At 35.7% G+C, this 16,640-nt stretch overlaps 1 protein-coding gene across 1 annotated transcript in view; it reads left to right on the top strand.

Annotated features, from left to right (window-relative positions):
- LOC126199336 (D-threo-3-hydroxyaspartate dehydratase-like) overlaps nt 1-16,640 on the top strand; it is a 180,214-nt gene that overhangs the window by 145,774 nt on the left and 17,800 nt on the right. The window contains exons 5-6 of the mRNA XM_049936189.1: nt 9,351-9,546; nt 15,277-15,382. Of these exons, the coding sequence (XP_049792146.1) occupies nt 9,351-9,546; nt 15,277-15,382 (302 nt within the window). The remainder of the gene's footprint in view (nt 1-9,350; nt 9,547-15,276; nt 15,383-16,640) is intronic.

Raw genomic sequence — 16,640 nt, 5'->3', positions numbered from 1 at the left:
TAGGTTAAAGTTAGATATAGTGGGAATTAGTGAAGTTTAGTGACAGGAGGAACAAGACTTTTGGTCAGGTGAATACAGGGTTATAAATACAAAATCAAATAGGGGTAATAATAGAGTAGGTTTAATAATGAATAGGAAAATAGGAATGCGGGTAAGCTACTACAAACAGCATAGTGAACGCATTATTGTGGCCAAGATAGACATGAAGCCCATGCCTACTACAGTAGTACAAGTTTATATGCCAACTAGCTCTGCAGATGATGGAGAAATTGATGAAATGTATGATGAGATAAAAGAAATTATTCAGGTAGTGAAGGGAGACGAAAATTTAATAGTTATGGTTGACTGGAAATCGACAGTAGGAAAAGGAAGAGAAGGAAATGTAGTAGGTGAATATGGATTGGGGCTAAGAAATGAAAGAGGAAGCTGCCTGGTAGAATTTTGCACAGAGCATAACTTAATCATAGCTAACACTTGGTTCAAGAATCATGAAAGAAGATTGTTTACATGGAAGAACCCTGGAGATACTAAAAGGTATCAGATAGATTACATAATGGTAAGACAGAGATTTAGGAACCAGATTTTAAATTGTAAGACATTTCCAGGGGCTGATGTGGACCCTGACCACAATCTATTGGTTATGAACTGTAGATTAAAACTGAAGAAACTGCAAAAAGGTGGGAATTTAAGGAGATGGGACCTGGATAAACTGACTAAACCAGAGGTTGTACAGAGTTTCAGGGAGAGTATAAGGGAACAATTGACAGGAATGGGGGAAGGAAATACAGTAGAAGAAGAATGGGTAGCTTTGAGGAATGAAATAGTGAAGGTAACAGAGGATCAAGTAGGTAAAAAGACGAGGGCTAGTAGAAATCCTTGGGTAAAATAAGAGGGTAAGAGAACAGATATTGCATTTAGTTGATGAAAGGAGAAAATATAAAAATGCAGTAAACGAAGCAGGCAAAAAGGAATACAAATGTCTCAAAAATGAGATCGACAGGAAGTGCAAAATGGCTAAGCAGGGATGGCTAGAGGACAAATGTAAGGATGTAGAGGCTTATCTCACAAGGGGTAAGATAGATACTGCCTACAGGAAAATTAAAGAGACCTTTGGAGAAAAGTGAATGACTTGCATGAATATCAAGAGCTCAGATGGAAACCCAGTTCTAAGCAAAGAAGGGAAAGTAGAAAGGTGGAAGGAGTATATAGAGGATCTATACATGGGCAATGTTCTTGAGGACAATATTATGGAAATGGAAGAGGAGGTAGATGAAGATGAAAAGGGAGATATGATACTGCATGAAGAGTTTGACAGAGCGCTGAAAGACCTAAGTCAAAACAAGGCCCCGGGAGTAGACAACATTCCATTAGAACTACTGACAGCCTTGGGAGAGCCAGGCCTAACAAAACTCTACCATCTGGTGAACAAGATGTATGAGACAGGCGAAATTCCCTCAGACTTCAAGAAGAATATAATAATTCCAATCCCAAAGAAAGCAGCTGTTGACAGATGTGAAAATTACCGAACTATCAGTTTAATAGGCCGGCCGCGGTAGTCTCGCAGTTGTAGGCGCTCAGTCAGGAACCGCTTGACTGCTACGGTTGCAGGTTCGAATCCCACCTCGGGCATGGATGTGTGTGACGTCCTTAGGTTAGTTAGGTTTAAGTAGTTCTAAGTTCTAGGGGACTGATGGCCATAGATGTTAAGTCCCATAGTGCTCAGAGCCATTTGAACCATTTTATTAGTTTAATAAGTCACAGCTGCAAAATACTAACGTGAATTCTTTACAGACGAAAGGAAAAACTGGTAGAAGCCAACCTTGGGGAAGATCAGTTTGGATTCCGTAGAAATGTTGGAACACGTGAGGCAATACTGACCCTACGACTTATCTTGGAAGAAAGATTAAGGAAAGGCAAACCTACGTTTCTAGCATTTGTAGACTTACAGAAAGCTTTTGACAATGTTGACTGGAATACTCTCTTTCAAATTCTGAAGTTGGCAGGAGTAAAATACAGGGAGCAAAAGGCAATTTACAATTTGTACAGAAACCAGATGGCAGTTTTAAGAGTCGAGGGACATGAAAGGGAAGCAGTGGTTGGGAAGGGAGTGAGACAGGGTTGTAGCCTCTCCCCGATGTTATTAAATCTGTATATTGAGCAAGCAGTAAAGGAAACAAAAGAAAAGTTCGGAGTAGGTATTAAAATCCATGGAGAAGAAATAAAAACTTTGAGGTTTGCTGATGACATTGTAATTCTGTCAGAGACAGCAAAGGACTTGGAAGAGCAGTTGAATGGAATGGACAGTGTCTTGAAAGGAGGGTATAAGATGAACATCAACAAAAGCAAAACGAGGATAATGGAATGTATTCGAATTAAACTGGGTGATGCTGAGGGAATTAGATTAGGAAATGAGACACTTAAAGTAGTAAAGGAGTTTTGCTATTTGGGGAGCAAAATAACTGATGAGGGTCGAAGTAGAGAGGATATAAAATGTAGACTGGCAATGGCAAGGAAAGTTTCTCTGAAGAAGAGAAATTTGTTAACATCGAGTATTGATTTAAGTGTCAGGAAGTCGTTTCTGAAAGTATTTGTATGGAGGGTTGCCATGTATGGAAGTGAAACATGGACGATAAATAGTTTAGACAAGAAGAGAATAGAAGCTTTCGAAATGTGGTGCTACAGAAGAATGCTAAAGATTAGATGGGTAGATCACATAACTAATGAGGAGGTATTGAATAGAATTGGGGAGAAGAGGCGTTTGTGGCACAACTTGACTAGAAGAAGGGATCGGTTGGTAGGACATGTTCTGAGGCATCAAGGGCTCACCAATTTGGTACTGGAGGGCAGCGTGGATGGTAAAAATCGTAGAGGGAGACCAAGAGATGAATACACTAAGCAGATTCAGAAGGATGTAGGCAGCAGTAGGTACTGGGAGATGAAGAAGCTTTCGCAGGATAGAGTAGCATGGAGAGCTGCATCAAACCAGTCTCAGGACTGGAGACCACAACAACAACAACAACGATCTTCACAATTAAAGCCCATTAACAGTCATGAAACAGTTATCAAAACATAAACTCATTTAAATATGATAAGAGTAACCTGTAGTGTACAGAGCTGATGTCACCTTTATTCATTAACATTTAAACCATGAAGAACTATCAGATAAATCCCACTTAACAATAATGACTTACAAACATAAATACACAGCAGTTCCACTTAAAACTATGCCAGGGAGGGCTTTCTTACTGTTAGGTATCTAGCACACTCAAACCCCGTGAAGGCTATTCAATGGCACAAGTGGCTTGCAACATGGGTAAGAGCAAATGCATTCAGCAAACTGGGGAGGACAAAATAACCATCAATTGGATCATGCTATGCAAAATAACAATTATGCAGTAAATCATTTCTATGTCTTACGATACATCAATTGTTTACATAATGAAGAATAAATTATAGATGGGATAACATGAACAAAGTTTCATAATTTGTATGATGGTCTATGTTTTGAACAAATTAAATGATGGAAACTTAAATTTATTTTCAAAATTATGTTGTAATTCACAGTTCTCTGTTTCAAGGTGAAACTGAAAGGATGACAGATTGTCTGGAGCTGTATCTTGTGAAATGTTTTTATTATTTACAAACAAATAAGAAAAATGTTATTTCTAAAGAAATACTTCAAAAAGTTTCCTAAAAAACTGCATCACGTATTTCAGAACTAAAATGGTATTAAAAAAAAAAGAGTGATATCGAACAGTTCATTTATCTAACTGACCTAAATCTTGGTTCTTTGCATATTATTTATAATAGAGTCACAATTCATATAAAAAATTAGAATTTACATAATGTAAACAGTGTAGTCACCCATGTTTGCATATTTTTATTGGTTGTCATTAGTTTTGCCAATTATACTATGTAGGTACAGAATGAGACAAAATCATCAAACAAGTAACAAAAAGTGTCTACTGTCACCTTAAAATTAAGTCACATGTTTTATGCCAAAACAACAAATGCACATTATACTAGTTCTGAGATATGAATGACAGAATGTTTCACAGTCTTAAAAATCAACTATAATAACTTAAGAAATCAGTTTGTGTCTGATTTATTGTTACACCATTTACAAATATTAGGATATGAGATGCATAATCATACTTGCTGTCCCTTGTGAGATGGAGGAGGAGGAGGAGGAGGAGGAGGAGCAGGAGGGGGAGGAGGAGGAAGGATGGAGGGAAGGGGAGCGGGGGTGGCTAATTCCATATCCACTGTACTGAAATTACAAAGACGAATTGAATTCTTTCATACATACTGAAAGTAAATCAGACATATCGGAAGCCAGTTCAAATTTTAACGCTTTAAAGTAAGTGAGAGAAACTACAAAAAAAGACTGCAGCAAGTAAACTATCTAATCTACAGATGTCTTCAAACTGCATGAGTCCTCTTCAGTGTCTGGTTGAGTCAGTACATCATGCATGGTTTCATCACCCCACAAACTGTGATAATATTCATTATACTCCCATGTAATGAACTGTTTCTCTCACATTATGAGCAGATCCTTAAAATTTTCTGCTTCAATTGAAATGTATGGCATGGGAACAGACATATTTACCAAAGATCATCCATTTCTCTTTCATGTTACTTCACTAAGTCCTCTTCAAATTCTGTTGTATAAGATACTGAAAGACATTTATCTCTTTCATAGTTGATAGGTAAGCATTGCTAATCATATTTTGAGGATATATTTTGCTCATTTTTGATGTTTAGAAAAACATTGTATTGCATAGTGTGACTGTTGAAAGTGCAAGGAATTCTCCTGCAACTTTAACTATAAGTGTTAATGGTTTTTGCACTGAGTAATTCACATAGATGCAAATTTAGAGTTCATCTACTGACCACCTACATCCATCTGGTGTCATCATCATTTTTGTAATTTCTGGAAGGGCCATTATGTAATCACAGACATGAATGGAGTGGCAATTTCAGTCAATTCTCTTTTAACATCGTTGTCATTACACAAGTAATAAGTGCCATCCATCTTGATTTCTCAGATTGTGTATGGTCAAACTGTACAGGTAGAATATGTGGCCACAAAGTCCTGTTGGAGTGTTCAGCACAGCTTGTTGATCAAAATTTATAGTCACAACACTTGTGGCGCTTTGTCTTCATTGCACTTCTTTCGAACTAGATCTCTTCTCTGCAAATGTTTGTCACGATTATCTGGTTCCAGCAGCTTCTCATTCTTGGCAGTGAATAAAATGCAGTACATTTGTGACACTGATCATTCTTCAGTCTGTTTATTAAATCTCACATTTGAATGATGAAACAGAATACTTTTGCTGAAATGTACTCATGCACTCTGTAACAATCCAGTTGTTTTCTTACACATAATAAAAGCTGTAAATGAAGTGAAATTTAATAGACATTTATTTTGACGGTGCTACATTTTTTGTATTTAATGCTCCTTTGTTGCAAGATGTTAGAATCGATTTGTTTTCTTTATACATTTTCTGGACCGTCCTTTCTTCTCATTCTTTCACTCATATTTTTCAGAGTTACAGCTCCTCATGAAAGAGCAGAAAGTAGTGCCCATTCTTAGTCCCTGGTGCAATTTGGAAATACACTTTTGTCAAGCAATAATACTGTTTGTAATGAACAACTGAAGGTTTGAAACTTCCTGGCAGATTAAAACTGTGTGCCGGACCGAGACTTGAACTTGGGACCTTTGCCTTTCGCGGGCAAGTGCTGCTCTACCAACTGAGCTACCCAACCACGACTCATGCCCCGTCCTCACAGCTTTACTTCTACCAGTATCTCATCTCCTACCTTCCAAACTTTACAGAAGCTCTCCTGCGAACCCTGCAAAACTAGCACTCCTGAAAGAAAGGATACTGCAGAGACATAGCTTAGCCACAACCTGGGGGATGTTTCCAGAATGAGATTTTCACTCTGCAGTGGAGTGTGCGCTGATATGAAACTTCCTGGCAGATTAAAGATCCTTGATATACATCAATGTCAGCTGCAGCTTATACCACCAGAAATTACACAATAATTCGCTGGACCAGTTTTACATGTACCTATATTTCCCACATAACATCAGCAAGTCATATTGATACATATTCACTGTGCACTGGCTGAACATAAAATCTAATTCCCGAAAAGTGAAGCTGAGAGTTGTGATGCAGTGAAGCTATTGAGGGAGGCTGATTCCTATTTAATAAACAAGGTGGCACAGTAATTAAGGCATGCTGCATGGAATGTGATTCGGTGTCTATGCTGTAGTCTAGATTTAGGATTCTCAAGTTTTCCTTGCTTGACTAAAGTGGATGCAGGGGTAGTTCCTCTACAAAAGGAAGTGGCCAATCCCTGTTTGGTCCAACCTTGTGGTCACTTTCAACCTTCTGTTCCATATATAATGACCATCTGTATAAAGTCTTAAAATCTATTTTCCTCACATTCATTTGAGGAATGCTTAAACCATATGTTTTTCTATAATGATTATGAATTTAAAATACCATTTTAAGTCTGATGGACTTAACATTACTTGCTCAGAAAATGTAAGTTGAGGGGGGGGGGGGGGATGATAAATTCTCTCACAGGAATTGTTGAAAAATTTTCTCATAGGGATTGTTGAACAGGAGAACTCCTTAACGTAACAAAATCTGATTTTATTTATTTATTTATTTTATCCATCTTTCAGCACTAACATGCAATCAATGTCGTCAGAAGAGTTACAGCTATTTGTACATTATGTTTTACATGCCAAAATATTACATAGTAAAAATATAGCAATGTTGTAAACTATTAGCTTACAACAGCCTCTACACCTAGATCCATACATAACAGTAAGTCATAATTTATCAGCATTAACATGCAATCAATGTTGTCAGAAGTATTATAGCTCTTTGTATATTATGTTTCATATAACAAAAATATTACATGGAAAAAAAGGACAGTGTTGTACCCTATTAGCTTATGGCTAGCTGCCTCTACATCCATAACTATACATAACAGTAAGCCTTAGTTTATCAATAAATTAGATCATCTTTACAACTATTCTGAATTTCTTCTACACTGTAGAAAGTATTTGTCTTCATCCATACTTTGGTTTTAGTTTTGAAAATATCAATTGAAACCAATTGAGCCTGTACGGGTAAAGTGTTGAATAATTTTATGCCTATGTATTCATAGCTAGATTGGGTTTTCTTAAGCCTGGTTGTGGGTATATCAATCATATTTGTTTGTCGAGTATTGTGTTGATGAACTGATTTCCTTATAGTGTAGTGGTTTAAGTTTTCTTTTATGTTTAATAGGCAACAATATATGTAAAGAGATGGGACTGTGAGAATTTTTTAAGTCTCTAAAATAAGGTCTACATGAGGTCTTGTTGTCAGTGATTCCGTAAAAATGTCTAATTGCTTTCTTCTGCCAAGTGAAAATTTTTTTGGCTCCTGGAGAGTTACCCCATAAAAGAATGCCATATTGTAAATGGCAATGAAAGAAGGCATAGTATGACTGAAGCAATATATCTTGTGTAACACATGTGTGTAGTTTGGCTAGTAGGTAGAGAACTCGTGATAGCTTTCGACATACATAATCTGTATGTGTGTCCCAAGTTAATTTTGAGTCAATGTGTATTCCTAGTAGTTTAACAGATGATAACTCCATGTTACTGTTTGATAAACTGAAGATTATCTTGACAGTCTTTTCATGGTTCATAGATAAGTCATTAGCTTTAAACCAGATATTAGATATTTTGAGACACTCTTCACTTTCCTCCTTCAATATGTTTATATCCTTTCCAGAATTAGCTAATGTTGTGTCATCAGCATAGAGGATAGATTTACAGGGTAAGTTATTCGGAAAGTCATTTACAAACAATTTTGCCATTGTGAGCTGAGTGCTTGCTTATGCTGTGACCTGTACAAAATATTGGCTCTCTTATCTGGCCTAGGGAGCTCAATGTGGTAGAGACTGCACAGTTATCAGTTTCCCTTCTGTAGTTCAAAGACTGTTCATTTTGACTGTTTGTTGTTTAATCATGTTTGTACATTAGCCCACTTAAAAACAGTGAACATGGCAGTATTAATTAAACTGCATGAGAGATATGGTGATCTACAAGATGATTTAATAAACTTGGAGGTTAAAACTCCTCAAAAACTCTCTTTATTTGTCCAAAATCACAGCAGAATTTGCCATTCATGTCACATGTATATTACCTCCATGCACCTTACACCAACTCCCCTCCAACCCTCAAAAGTAAGATGCATTGATTGCTTCCCATCACTGCCCTTATAAACACAAGCTTTCCCTGACTACCATTGAAGTGACAAACAGCTGCATGTTACAATGAGAATTCAAAATTGGCACTCTTCACATATTAGTGTTGTATGTCAATGGAAATTTCCTTTTATTCTGCTTCTAACAAAATTAAATTATACTTGATTACTACATTGATGCATGCACAATTAATTAAACAACATTTAGTTTCTCACGTTATCTACTTTGATATCAAAAAACCTTTGGGACATTAATAAAACCATGGGATTACATTAAATTGAGTCAAGAACCACTACCTTTTATGTGGTATATAGATTATCTGAGAGTATCTAACTATTTTTATGAATCAAATGTTTGACCATCCCTTTTTAAGGATGGTAAGGTGGTTGAATGGGATGAAGGGAAGGGGTTGGGCTAAGGGATTAAACACCAAGGCCATCAGTCTCTTGATTTGAAAAATGATGTGTCCAGAAGTAGAAACGTCCACCGAGAATGTGAGCAGACCACCGAGAATGTGAGCAGATCTAGTCGGGAAAAGGATAAAAATGTAATGGACATAAAAAACAAGATGACAAAAATAGGGAAGTCAGCAGGTGGGGGTCCCTGGGTCTTTTCCTGAATATTTTTACAGATACGTAGAGCTGGAATCAGTCAATATGTCTTGGTCGGCTTTAAAACATTGCTGTATAGGATTTAATTAATTTATTTACAGGGTGATCTTAACAATTTAATGACTGTAAGAAAGTCTTTAATTATACCATATTCCATAACCAAATACAGATATCAAAAATATAGGAACACTTGGTGAAACTAATAGTTACTCTTTATTCCAGTCTTTCATTTTACATCAGTCACATCAATACCATAAACACAATAATTATAGAACTCTTTAAGATAATTTTCTAGGGTATTTGAATTTGATTGAGAATGAATGAGTTCTTCTAGGTATACTAGTACATTTAGCTTCATTAACGTCTACAGATTTCAGTGATTTCCACTTTTTGTGTAAGATTACATGCAAATTTTCTCACACACTATCTGAGAAATCATACAAAAATGCACTCTGTTTTCAGATCTTCAGCAGGCATCTCTGTATTCATGTTCCTTGGATGATGTGGCTTGTAGGGTTATGACTCGTGTTATTGGTCATTACCCACATCGAAAACAGATGCTTATTGATTGTGGATTCACTGGGCTAACCAAACAAGGACTGAATGCTAATAAATTTGTTGCAGGATATGCCCTATTTGAGAATCATCCAAATCTAAAGTAAGTGGTAATTTGTGTGACTTACAGTAGATAACCAGGGCAAGAATTAGCTCTTCCAATGAAGTAGTGTGTGTGTGCAGTGTGCTGTGGCTTGAGCACGTGTCTGTGTGTGAATGTTTGGCGGGGGAGGGGGTTTGTGTGCATATTTAAGTATTGTTTGGCATGAATAATATTCCATAGCTAACCTTCCAAACAACGTCTTTACTCAGAGCTACCAACAAACTAAAACACACACACTTACACATGCTGGTCCTTTATCCCTGCACTTGGACCCTATTTATATAAACGGTTGTTACAATTTGCAGTGAGAATCTTCAGAAAAGAAGACAAATGTCATGTACAAAAATTAAATCATAAAATGAGACAACAGTTTCATGGTACGAAAGTGAGGTATTGAGAATTACAAGTAAATCACATTGAAGAATCTGAAGTGGAAAAAATTGAGTTGTAATACGAGGCGAAATAAATGATCTATTAGATTAAAAATCAAAAATAAAACCTGCAAAGGAATATCAGCTGACAACCAAATGGAATGTTGTAGATAGTAGTAGAAAACATATAGAAGTAATAAGGATGTAAATACTAGCTAAAGATAGACATCCATAGGAAAGTATAATGAGGTCATAATCCAGCAATGGATAGCTGGATGGAATGATGATGATGATGATGATGATGGTGATGATATCATTGATTTTGTGGAAACTCATAAGCATCTATCACTTGTGTATAGAGAATGTAACTTAAAAACAGCAACTAGCCACAAGTAAGGTTCAAAAATTTTACTCAAGTCACCATAACCATGTGATGGAGCTAATTGTATTCTACAGTAAACCCTCGGAGTCTTGATGATCAGCCTTGTAGAACAGCTGTAAATTGATTTCTAAGAATTGTGAAAAAAATGTGCACCACACAGATTTCCAAGTGACATAGCTTTTCTCCACATTTATTACCACCACAAATGCTATGATGACCAGATCTGATCTCACACCAATTTTTTTTAAGCAAGTAGACCGTCTCCTACACCACAGTAACACAGTGGCAAATACAATCACAGTGCACTTTTACCTGGAGTTGGTATTGAATTACACAGTTGAAGGACAAGTAAGCTGCACGAGAACAGCTAATAAACCACACAAATGTATTTAATTGACATGAAAGCATTAACACAGTATAAACAGATGATAACTTTGAAGTACTGCCCTATCAATGTTTAGGTACAAACTAAAGTTAAGCAAAAGAGATTTTAAAAAAAATATATGACATACAAGGTTATATGATAGGCAGCAAGCTGCCATTGATATGGTCGTCATGTGATTAATAGCTGCAGACTTTTTATGGGCTAGTTGCACAGAGATCTTACTATTGCTATATCTGAGCCCAGACTAGGAATTTTGGGCCATGTCTAGCTATTTAAGGGTTGTCATATGAACAAATTTCGATCTATGAAATTACATAATCATAAGAGAAATGGCTAGGTTAAATTTTGCATCTTAGGATGAACTATAAATATATTGACAGTAACTTTGTTTATGAAATATGTGGTGTAGGAAATTATATAAGTTTATAAAACCACTTTGTGCATCTATATCATGAATACCCCACTCACGAGTGCAAGTGCCATATTGAAAATTATCATGAGTTATACAAAAATCTTAATTAATGACTTAGTGAAGTGTGTCATCTTGTTTATAAAATTTAGGTCAACAAAAGTTTTGTGGTAAAGGTTGGAATCTAACAAGCACAGAGAGAAAATTTGGAATGGAAAATGTAGCTGGTCCTAAACTTTAATGTTAATTATCTTATAAGTTAATCAGTTTCATGGAAAGTGAAGTCTATTGCTGAATAGTCAGAATGCCTGTCTTTTTAATGACTGGTGTCACTATCTCCAGAAATACATATTAGCTCACATGAGAACTGCAAAGTTGTACTGTAGGAAAAGGTTAATTATTCATAAGTTTTTATGAACAAGGTTTTCAATAAAACTACATGCATCATTAGAATTGGCACATTGAAAATAATACCTTGAATAATGAATATAAGTGGAAAACAGCTTAGTTAAGGTTTTGAAACATTTGAGCATTTACTACATGTGAATACTTATAAAAATCTTTTAAAATTGAAAAATAAGTAAAGAAAAAAATTATTAACAGGGGTGTAATAACAGAAGTTGGAATCTTCCAGCTTGCTCTGTTTCAGTTGGTTTTAAGATTTAAAAATCCGTCTTCATATGATTACCATAGGCTTCTTTGCTGACGCCTTGTTTTATAGTCATAAAGTGATATCTACATCTACCCAAAGGTATGCCAAGTTTGAGTTGAGTAATGAAGTAGATATGCATTTTAAATTGAGGGATAATACTGGAAATATTATTTATGACTATTATGTAGCTGATGAAAGGCATACATTTCTGTGTGATGTATGTATGTTTTCAATGCAACTTTGACACAAGCACACTAAATATGTATGTGTGCAGTTTGTGTCATAATAAAGAAATAAGCATCATTTTCTGTTTTGTAAGATGTCACATAAATTTCTTTTAGACTATATAAAAGAGTGTTAAGAATAACAAATGGTTGCAAACTTAGAAACTGCTTTAAATTGCTCTTTAATATCTCAAATATAGCTTGCTTACTCTGTGTATATATTATTTCAAAGCTTCTGTTCGCCAAATCAAATGTAGTAGACAAATATTGCCAGGACCATACTATTGCAAATCTTTTGTTTGCCAAATCAAATGTAGTAGATAAAAATTGCCAGAACCATTGTTTGAATACAGATTTTTGGGAATACAATTTTCCTGAACCGCTAAAATTTATTTTATCTAAAACAGTTACATTAGTTTGAATATTGTTTTCAACATTTAAAATTTTTTGGTCCAAACTGATGATGTTTTGTTCCATTTTTCCTGCTGTCACCTTCTGCTCAACTCTGACATCATAAAATTTTTTAATTGTCGAGCTGATTCACCTTCTACCTCATTTTCCAAAACAATAAACTTGTTTTCTAAAACATCCACTTTTTCATTCACACTTTTTAACCCTTCTGACAGCCATTTTTTCGCTCTGAAACCCAATTACTAAGCTGGTCTATTTGTTATTGTACCCTATCCATTTTACAATTGTTTTTTAGTTTTCAGGTCATTTAATTGTTCTTGTAGTGAAGTAAATTTTTTGGTTAACTGATCAGTAACTGCACTAAATTTGCTATTGTTATTTGTCTTCTTTTCCTTTAGTGTTGCCAGAATTAACAGCAAAATATCAGTTTTTAATGTTTCTGTAGTGACTACTATTTCACTCAGTTCAAACATGTCCTGGCTGGGTCCCACAGCTTTCACTTCTACATCATACCTTCCCTCATCTTCATTCATTTTGTTAACAAGCACATGAGTAAACAAAAAAAATTAATTTATCTTTCCTTTTTGATGTCCCTGGTTGTAATTGTGAAGTCCTCTTTCATTCGATCCGGTCCGTAATTGTTGGCAATACATCATCACTGTTGATAGACTTTGTTGGGCAGCTCTCACCCTCCTTTCTTCCCTGACAGTAAATCCATTCATTCGTATACTGCAAATGATACATATCACTCTCCCTTCTTCTGCAACAGACTGAACTTCATTATTACTCAATTGATCCTGGACGATGCCACCACTTGTAATCCACCCCTCCCTCACATCATTTGTTGATTGTCTCTGTCTTTGTGGTTAACTCTTTAAATAAGCTTTTTACTTATCTTCTTTTCTTGTAGTTGGCTCCAGTTCTTCACATATAGGGGCTAATTCCTGAAGCTGAAATTTTTGATATTATAGGTTCTCAGGGTTCCAATTGGCATAATAATTTTTGAAGTAAGCCTCCGTAATTTCTGTTTTCATGTTAATTTTATTCTCTCATATTTTTCTGTATCACACTGTCTTTACAATTTCCGCTTCAACAAACCCAAAAATTACATCTTTCTTCCAAAAAATAAAAACACATCACAGGCATGCCCACTACTACTTCACTCTGTGGTACTAACAATATTCCAAAGAGTTTACAAATTCTCTTGACAAATGCATTTATATTAATTTATATTATTATTGTATAAATCAATCCAGAAGTAAATATAACAATTAGTGTCAGGTTATGTAATTAATAATAGAAATCTTAAGTATGCCAAATATTTAATAATTTTAAATGTTTCTAAAAGAAAATAATTTCAGCTGTACATACAGAGCTAGTACATATCAATTGTAACAACAAAAATAAAGTAACTTCTTTTTCTGGATTTTAGCCTGTAATATAATACATTGTGTATGAAACCATATGAAATTCTTTTGAAAAACAGCTGAGGTAATATTAACCTATTCAAAATTTGAAAAAAATATTTTTGGTATTGATTATTTCTGTTGAGGAAAGGTAATGTTAGAGGAGGGTGTCTCTTTACACTTTCATTTCCAAACCTATCTCTGTTTGCTCTCTCAGGAAAGAACTGACAGCTCCAAGAGCTTGGAGAAGTTTTTTCAGTTTTAAATGCATCCATCAGTGATACTGGAATTTCATGTTCTAAAGCTAAGTACTGACCAGTGATTCTGTCTTCTTGTAATTTTACAGTTTTCTCGAATGAATTCTCCTTTGGATCAATGTTCTTAATTTGTAACATAACTTAACCAACTGTAACTTTACAGTTCCCTTTTGATTCAGTATCATCATTTGCAACAACACTCAATCAGTTGTAAGTAATTACTTTTCACAGTACTCTCCAATAATCTATTGAAATTAATGATCATCTTAGCATATTGCTTCTTCCTACTTCCAGATCAGATGTACAAAGAATTCTCTCTTTGCACTCTCAATATTCCTTGTTAAAATAGCACTGTTTTTGAGTCCTAAATCACCTTAAACAGTCAGCACATACTGTGTTAAGCACAAAATATATGAATTATTTCATAATACTATTAAATATTTGATTATATAGTGGAAATAAAATAAAATTTTATAAGAAACTATGTCAACAGCTACACCAGTGAACTCTACTGTCTCCAGGTTGTTAACAATATTTCCTTTTTGAATATAAACTATACTATAATTGTATGAATCAACTTTTTTCTGATTTATGGGTCTTCAGTACAATTTATAGAATTATAACTGTTCCTACAAATATAGCACAGTTATCTCTGACTTAATGTGTCTCTACAGTAACAGACTTTCAAAGTCTTTTGCATAGATGTTTGTGGGAAGAGGCAGTTTGAGAACGAAGACGATGTCTCTAAACTGAATCAATTTGATTCTTCTGTTCATTTATTCTTGTTAAAGGGCAATCTATATGGTCTGAAAATTGAGTTTATTCATAAAAAGAACTATGTGTACAAAGTACAGCTCAGAAATCTGTATTCCAACCCAAGTCCAGCCCAAGCCATGTCACAGTTCCATCTAGTACAAATAGGGTCCGCCAGAATAACACAGTAGTCAAGCAATTACACTCAACGTGTCACTCCATTGCTCACATAACCCCCCCCCCCCCACACACACACACAGAGGTGTCAGACTGGTTCTAAATTGATTTATATGCAAATGATCTTGTCAGAGAGCATGCCTAGGGATCAGCACCATCTGAGTAGCCGGGCAATGGTGGTCAGTAATAATGATGCCCCAGAAATTCAGTTTCCATGGTAACATCAGTTGGTGCCACTGCAATTATGATATCTTTCTATTTTTCTTCTTTCTTTCTTACTGACCTTGATTGTTATTGTTCCAGGCTTATTGAAATGTCACAAGAATTGGGCCAAGTTGAAGGTGTTGATGGTAACCTAGATTTCGATCGATACCCAATTGGAACTGAACTGTTCCTGTACCCTTTCCATGTAAGTATATGAAATGAAATACAACAATTTTTGGAGAGAATGAAGGAATTTTTTTTTTATAAAATTCTTAAAATATTTCTTGTTGTTCATCATTCCAAAGACTGGTTTGATAAAGCTCTCCTTGCTGGTCCATCTTGTGCAAGCCTCATCGAGTCCAAATAAGTACTGCAACCTACATCCATTTGATCCTGCTTCCTGTGTGAGGTCTGTTCAAAAAAAATTCGGAATATTCATAATTTTCCACCAATGGTCTGTTGGAGTGGACAGCAGTTGGCATCCTTGCACACACCTGTGTTTAATGTGTAACCACTGGAAGTTTCATTGTTGCATGTCCGTTAGTTATTGTTCAGTGATGTATTGAATAGAATGTTGTGTCGCACAGTTTGGCGAATTTCGAGATGATAAAGTTAGACGAGCAACGCATGTGCATTAAATTTTATGTGAAACTCCCGAAAATATTTACAGAGGCACAACAAATGATGCAGGAAGCCTACAGAGATGAATGCTTAAGCCATACTCAGTGTTATGGATGGTTCACAGTGTTTAAAAAATGGCTGGATAGAAGTTAAAGTTGACCCTTGTTTAGGACGCCCTTCAATGTCTACCATGTGCTCATGTCAGGAATGTCAATGAAATTGTGCATGCCAATTGAAGACTGACTGTATAAGAGTTTGTGGAGGAATGTAGCATTTCAGTTGGATCATGTCATGAAATGTGAGAAGGAAATGGCCTGAAATGTGGTGAGACAATTCAATTCATGGCTCTTGCTCTCGCATTACGATAATGCAACCTGCACATTCATGCCTCTTGGTGAGTGACTAAAAAAGGAAGACGTAAGCATTGAAAACATTTGTGTACAAAGTTCTGGAATTGTTTAAACAGACCTCATATTCATCTCTTGGTTTCCCTCTTTCATTTTTGCCCCCACACTTTCCTTCAATATCAAATTGACAATTCTTTGATGCCTCAGAATGCGTCCTGTCAACCGATCCCTTCTTTCAATCAAGCTGTACCATAACTTCCTGTTTTCCCCAGTTTGGTTCAGTATCTCCTCATTAGTTGTTTGATCTACACATCTAATTGTTGGCATTTCTCTGTTGCACCACATCTTCTTATCTATGCCAGCCAATGATGTTCTTCATACTATAAGGACTACAATCAAGGTCTGATGGAATAAAAACCTCGCCCGCATCTCGTGGTCGTGCGGTAGCGTTCTCGCTTCCCACGCCCGGGTTCCCGGGTTCGATTCCCGGCGGGG

Source organism: Schistocerca nitens, chromosome 8, assembly GCF_023898315.1.
Source record: "Schistocerca nitens isolate TAMUIC-IGC-003100 chromosome 8, iqSchNite1.1, whole genome shotgun sequence".
In the NCBI taxonomy this organism is placed as follows: domain Eukaryota; kingdom Metazoa; phylum Arthropoda; class Insecta; order Orthoptera; family Acrididae; genus Schistocerca; species Schistocerca nitens.
This window is presented reverse-complemented; position numbering and strand designations above follow the sequence as displayed.